General features: G+C 43.7%; 2 protein-coding genes across 3 annotated transcripts; both read right to left on the reverse strand.

Moving 5' to 3' along the window:
• Positions 1 to 56: 56 nt before the first annotated feature.
• LOC132261202 (protein YIF1B-B-like) lies at positions 57 to 3,752 on the reverse strand. 2 transcript variants are annotated; one of them, XM_059759855.1, is made up of 5 exons: positions 1,672 to 3,752; positions 1,227 to 1,466; positions 735 to 1,172; positions 412 to 674; positions 57 to 356 (listed from the first exon to the last, which is right to left on the reverse strand). In XM_059759855.1, the coding sequence occupies exons 1-5, from the start codon at positions 1,703 to 1,705 to the stop codon at positions 141 to 143; spliced, it is 1,191 nt and encodes a 396-aa protein (XP_059615838.1). In that variant the 5' UTR covers positions 1,706 to 3,752; the 3' UTR covers positions 57 to 140. The 2 variants fall into 2 exon arrangements, with proteins under 2 accessions (XP_059615838.1, XP_059615826.1); XM_059759843.1 differs by having other exon boundaries at positions 1,657 to 3,752.
• A 5-nt stretch (positions 3,753 to 3,757) lies between these two features.
• Positions 3,758 to 6,137, reverse strand: LOC132261537 (WD repeat-containing protein 20-like; the record flags this gene model as incomplete). Its single annotated transcript, XM_059760390.1, has 2 exons — positions 3,758 to 4,469; positions 4,533 to 6,137. Coding segments are annotated over 2 exons (1,665 nt in total), but the record flags the coding sequence as incomplete, so codon positions are not given.
• Between the last annotated feature and the right edge of the window lie 85 nt (positions 6,138 to 6,222).

The raw sequence follows: 6,222 nt of genomic DNA on the forward strand, positions 1-6,222 counted from the left end.
ATTCACGCTCAACTTTCCATCCCAACAAGACGAAAAAAAAACCATTAAATACAGGTGTAATTTGTGTAATTTGTAATTATATTCGCTCTCCGAGAACAAGGGTAGTAAAAAGACGACAAATGGTGAGTGAAGAGGGTGTCCTAAACCGACCCTGACAGCTCTGGCGAGGGATTTGGTATTAAATGCCAGGAGAGCCAGAAGGCCAGGAGCGGCTGGAGGGCGGCGACCAGTAGGAGGAAGTACAGCTTCCTCTTGTGACCCATTGTCTGGTCGAATTGCTGCTGATTCCCATACGGATCGTAAGTTGCCGGAGCAGTTTGGGTGTTGGACAGAACCTTCGCCTTAATGTTGCGCAGCTGGAAAAAATGATTATTGATGGAGAGTCCACAAATGAGGAGCGCCTGAACTCACCAGGAAGAAGGCCAGGGAGAAACTGCTGTACGCCAGAGCGCCATAGTAGCCGGACTTGCGGAATAGAATGCTGACGATGAGGCAGAAATTGATGATGGTGAATTTGTATCCGGAAAACGCCAGCAAATCGAGCGTCTTGAGCGATGTTGAGATGTTGGCCACATAGAGAGTCACTGAGTAGATGATGAGCTCAAAGAGGCTGTAAGCCAGAGCGCTGGACGCCAGAATGCCCAGTTGTTCCGGTGAGAAGCGATCCTGCATCCCTACAAAGGACACACAATCGTCTCTAATCAAAATCGTCTAATCGTCTCAAAGCAACTCACCGAGCACCAGTCCGGCGAGGACAACGTAGGTGATGTAGGCCATCATGGGGATGTACAGATCTGGGGCGTTGATGTCGTACCTGGGCTGCACGGGATTGTCCTGGTCGTACTTCAGCGACCAGTCGGAGTGGGTGAAGGGGAAGAAGAGGAGCCTCAGCTTGTTGATCACGTACTTGTTGTCCACGGCGAAGTAGTACTTGAGCCGCGTCACGGGGATGTACTTCTCGAACTCCCTGTTCACCAGCTCCTTGCCCTGATCCGCCAGCCTCTGGCCATACTGCATCGCCATGTCCTGGACAATTGGCTGCTGCAGCATCGAGAACTGTCCCTGAAAGCCGGCCCCGGGGCCCGCTTGGGGCGCACCACCAGCGAAAGGCACCTGCTGCTGCGGCATCTGCTGCGGATTCTGCCCATAATTGCCCGGATATTGGGAGAAATCTGCAAACACAGCGTGTGAATGAGCGAACTCTCCCTGCAGACGCAATCACTCACTGCTTGGCGTCACATTGGGGTCAAATCCGTAGCCCTGGGGCATGGGATACTGCTGCTGGGGGAGATTTTGAGGCATTCCCTGGGATGGACCGTAACCTGGTGTAGTTCCACCGCCTGGCGCTGCCCCAAAGGCTGGTTGTTGCTGAGGAGTTGACATGAACTGAGCGCTGGTTGACGGAGCCGCTGGTCCCATGGCGTTGGTGTCACTCACTCTCTTGGGCTTCCGGACGCCGCCAGCAGCTGCAAAAAGACACCCAATGAGTACAGAAAGACACACCATATGGACAAAACCAGCAAATAAATGTGCCGCACACAACTAAAACCACACAAAACGACCAAAACCAGCCCGGAAAAGCCAGGAAAACACACGCAAGACTGCCCCATTGGCCCATAACACGCAACTCACACATTACTTGCCAGTTTTCCTTACAATTCTCAAACTTACGCTGCCGGGCGTTTGCATTGGCATTGTAGTTCATTCTTGGTCACTTTTCTTCACGTTCTCACAGAGATTTTCCCGGAAAATACGCTCAAAATGTTGTCATCGCCAAATCACCGATCAAACGTCAAGACGCAGCCGTTGAATGTTTCAGACACTGGAAACCGCAGCCGCCGCAGCCACTCTTCGCGTAGCTCACTTCACGCCAGAGCTTCTCAATCGGCAAAACTTTGTGTGTAATTTTTAAATGTGTACCGTATTATTTATTTACATGCACTTTATATACAGAAAATTTCATCATTTCTATCTTGATTACTATTTCTCAAAAAATTCTCTCTTCACTTCTCACATTTTGTAATGTTTTTTTTTTGTTTTCCTTACGCTTCTTTTTCATCATCTTCTTCAAATATTACTTTTCTATTTACAAAAATGGCAAACATTTTTTTTTTACTATTTCACTCTCGTTCTCAAAAAAAAAAATTTCCCAACCAATATATATATATTGAAAATCCTCCAATTCTCTGTTATACACACAATAAATTAATAATTTAATTTAGAAATTTCTTCTCATGTTCTTCTCACAATGGATATGTATTAAAAATGTTTCCTCAATATATTATTTTTCAAATCATTTTCAATTTTTTTTTAGTTTTATCAGCAAAAAATGTGCACTTTTACACACAAAAAAATTACTTCAACTCCAAAATGGCTTTTCGCACACAATTGCATGTGGAAAATCAATATAGAAATGCTCAATTTCCGCAACAATTACATTTTCTCCTCACCATTTGTCATTCTTCTTCCTCATCTTCTGCTTTTGATTCTCTTTGCTATTGTTATTCCTCCTCTCATCTCGTCCGGAGACAACATATTTTTTGAAAAAAATTGTGTTGCTAGAATTCTCTCAGATTGAAATGAATTTTCCTCTCGTAGAATTTTTTTTTTCATCTGCGCCTTACTTTTGCTCTATAGTTTTCTTTTTCTTCTTCTCCTTGTTTTTTAGTAACTCTATTAAAATTAAAAACTTTAAATATTCTATTCATGTGTTATTTAGTTATAAGTTTTACAGTAATATTTTTTATCTATCTTTATTACTTTTTTTAACTTGCGTTTTTCTCATCTCTTTTCCACCTAAAAAACTTCAACTGTTGTTTTGTTCACTGACTTTACAAAAACGGAAAAAGAAAAATATATTTTTCGATAATAATGCAAAAATGTTACTCATTGTTTCTCTTCTTTTGTATTTTGTTAATTTGCTTTTCTGTTACATTTCTCAGATTGTTCTCGTCAATAGTTTTTCCTCATCTTCTTCTTCACCATCTTCTGGTTCAAATAAACTTTCACAACAGCACGTAACAACATTAAAATTGCTAATTTATTCAAAATATATCAGTTTCTCAGCGTTTTTTTCACCTCTTCTCCTTCCTTCATTCCACTTCACAATTATTTTGCTTATTTTTCCCTAAAAATATTCATTTTTTCTTTAGTATTTTTTCATGGTGAGAGAAGACTCGTTTCTTGTTTTCATGTTAAATTTGCTTATAATTTCTCTCTTTCTTCTCAACTACTTTTCACGCTACTTTAAGTGATTTCGGAATGTTACAAAGAAAGAATTCTTTTTTCTTTTCCTTTATTTAATTGTACAGAATATGTTTTTCTTCTTCTTCTTCTTCTCCTCATTTGATGGACAGATTTGTGTTCTTTTTCTTCTTCTTTTACGTCACGTTCAAAGATTCAGGCTCAAAGAAATGAAGAAAAAAGAAATTATGTGAATAGAAAATTGTGGTTTTCTTTTCTTCTTTTTTTTTGCAATAAAAGCAGGTAAGAATAAATCACAGTTAATTAAATGTATATTTGCTAAAATAAATTTATAAAATATATTTTAAAATACAAGAAAATAAATGTTGTGGATTTGTTCGCAAGTTTGTGGCCATTGGAAATTACAAATATGCTTAAAACATTTGCCTATTATAGAAAAAAATCGCCTCTTTTTTTTAAATTTATCAATGTGGAAAGGAAAGTGTAATAATTTCTCCTTCTCTCTCTCTCTATATATATGTAATATTATTAAAGAAAAGAGCTGACAATAGAAGCTGAAGAAATATAAAACAATTCTTGCGCTAACAAAAGCTCTCACCACTTTTCTTCAGGCTTTCACTATAAAATCTACCGTGAGAAAATCAAATGGTCAGACATTCAAATGAAATAAAATTACTTCTTAGAAACTAATGTAATTGTAAAAATTAAATATTTCTCTCTCTCTCACACACTCACGCACTCTTGTTGCTCTGAAAACTCACTCTCTCTCTCTCTTTCCTCAAATAGAATAATTAGTAATTACAAGATTTGTTATCTTTGGTGTGTAAAATTTTTTCTACTAATATTTTTCATGTTTTTTTCTTCTTCATACTTTAAAAGGTTTTTTCTTCTTCTTTTCTTTTCCCCATTCTTTCCACTCAATATAATATCCTATAAATCAGTTTCACTTCAGAAATCTTATATTTTAATTTACTGCTCTTTCCATTCCGTGCTTTTTTCCTTATCTTCATCTTTTCTCATATCAGATCCTCCAGAAGACACAGAGTTTTCCTGCTTTTCTCTCACTTTTTCTCCCCTTTGCATGAGAATTTTATTCAATAGGCCCATTTTTTTTTTGTTCCGACACTCCACACGATCTGGAGTTCTTCCGCGCGCGGTGAAACTGCGTCAAGACATTGTTTTTCCTAAACATGGTTTTCACTGTATTAAACCACTGTTCCGCCGGGAGGCGCCGATGGACTCGAGCCGGCGTGCTGAGGAGCATTCTGGAAAAAAGGGTGAAAAAGAATGATTTTTTTCTCCTCTTCCAAATCTACTTTATTACTCACCGCAAATCCTGGCCTCGCCCACGTGTAGATAATCCCATCCTGGCACGCTGTGAGGAAGCAATCTTCGCGGAAAATGAGCGCTGTCAGTCTTTCATGGGCGATCTTCTTGCATACCAGCGGCTCCAGCACAGGACACTCGTCGAAGCGCGGACACGCCGACGTGCCAATCAACTTCATTGGATCATAAGTGGCCACAACACTGCTTCCGCCACTGCTGCCATCGCCATCGGCTGCGCCATTCCCATTCGTCGCCACCTGAACCATCGCAGCGCCGCCGCCGCCAGATCTCGTCTTCCCACTCGTGGCAATGCTGGCGGAATCACCTGGACTGCTGGCGCTGTTGTTGTTGTGCACAAAGTGATGATTCGCACTGGATTTGGACAGACTGAATGTCTTCTTGCCATGATGATGACTCGACGCCTTGTCACTGCCGAAGCCCAGATGTGACAGCCTCTGCGTGAGGGTGTTGAAGGCCGACATGCCGTCGGAGGATTTGCTGCTGCCGTTCTTTGAGTCCGGCGAGTCCGTTGACTTAACACTATTGCCCACACAATTCCCAATCACACTCACACTCTTGCCACTCTTCCCACTCACGCTGTTCCAATGTTTACTATCACTGTTCGTGGCCACTGGCGCACTGTCACTCGCCACAGAGTTGGCAATCTTCCCACTGGCCGCCGCCGCCGGGCGTGGATTGTCCACATCCCGGGACGCTCCGCTCGACACTGTGGACATGGCGGCACTTGTTGAGGACACAGAAGAGCCAGAGGCTGACGATGAGGCACCCTTGCGCTCCGCCTCGCCATTCACGAGATTCTGCTGCGGATCGTGCGAGCTGAGCCGATGCCGAATGCCCACCGGCTGTCGCAGCACATCCTCCGTGATGTCCCACAGACACAGTTGCGTATCCTGACTCACGGATCCCAAGCGATAGCTCGTGGCCATCTTATCCGCCGCCGTGGCGCTGGACGGTGGCCGTCGTGCCGCGTCATTATCATCGCCACTGTAGTTTCTGAAGCCCCCATCATTAATGGGATTCTCATCGTCCGAGAAGTCCGGGCCGTCCCAGTGCGAGTAGCTCGTGGTGTAGGGATCAAATGCCACCACGGACACCCAGGATCTGTGGCCCTGCCCACGCGCCACAACTCGCCTCTCCTGCATCGACCACACCGTCACGAGATCATCCTCTCCGCCCACCACAATGTACTTCCCATCCGGACTCCAGCACACGCACAGGAATCCCCCGAAGTACGATCGCGCGATGCCCAGCAACTCCATCGTGTCATAGTGGAAGACCCGCAGGAAGCCGTCCTGCGACACAATGGCCAAATTGCTGCCGCACGGCGAGAAGCTGATCTCATTGATGCTGCCATTGTCCGTGCCAAATGACCACTTGTACAGCGGATTGCGCGTCGACTTGGACTTGCACGTGTAGATGACAAAGCCCTCGCCCATCTTGAACTGCTGATAGTTGGGCGCTGTTGGCGTGCACGGCAACTCCTCGTTGTACAAATACAGATGCCCAGAAGCATGGGCGGCCAGGAACAGGTTCGGTGACGACGGCAGCCACTTCAGGCACGTCACTTTTGTCTTATCAATTAGGCGCTGCAAAGAGAGAGAGAGAAAGAAAAGAGTGTGTTTATCAGTGAATTCACTCAAATGAAACCTTTTTTGCATAGTAAACATTAAC

The sequence above is a fragment of the Phlebotomus argentipes genome, unplaced genomic scaffold (genome assembly GCF_947086385.1).
Source record: "Phlebotomus argentipes unplaced genomic scaffold, Phlebotomus argentipes genome assembly contig_8, whole genome shotgun sequence".
NCBI classification, from domain to species: Eukaryota; Metazoa; Arthropoda; class Insecta; order Diptera; family Psychodidae; genus Phlebotomus; species Phlebotomus argentipes.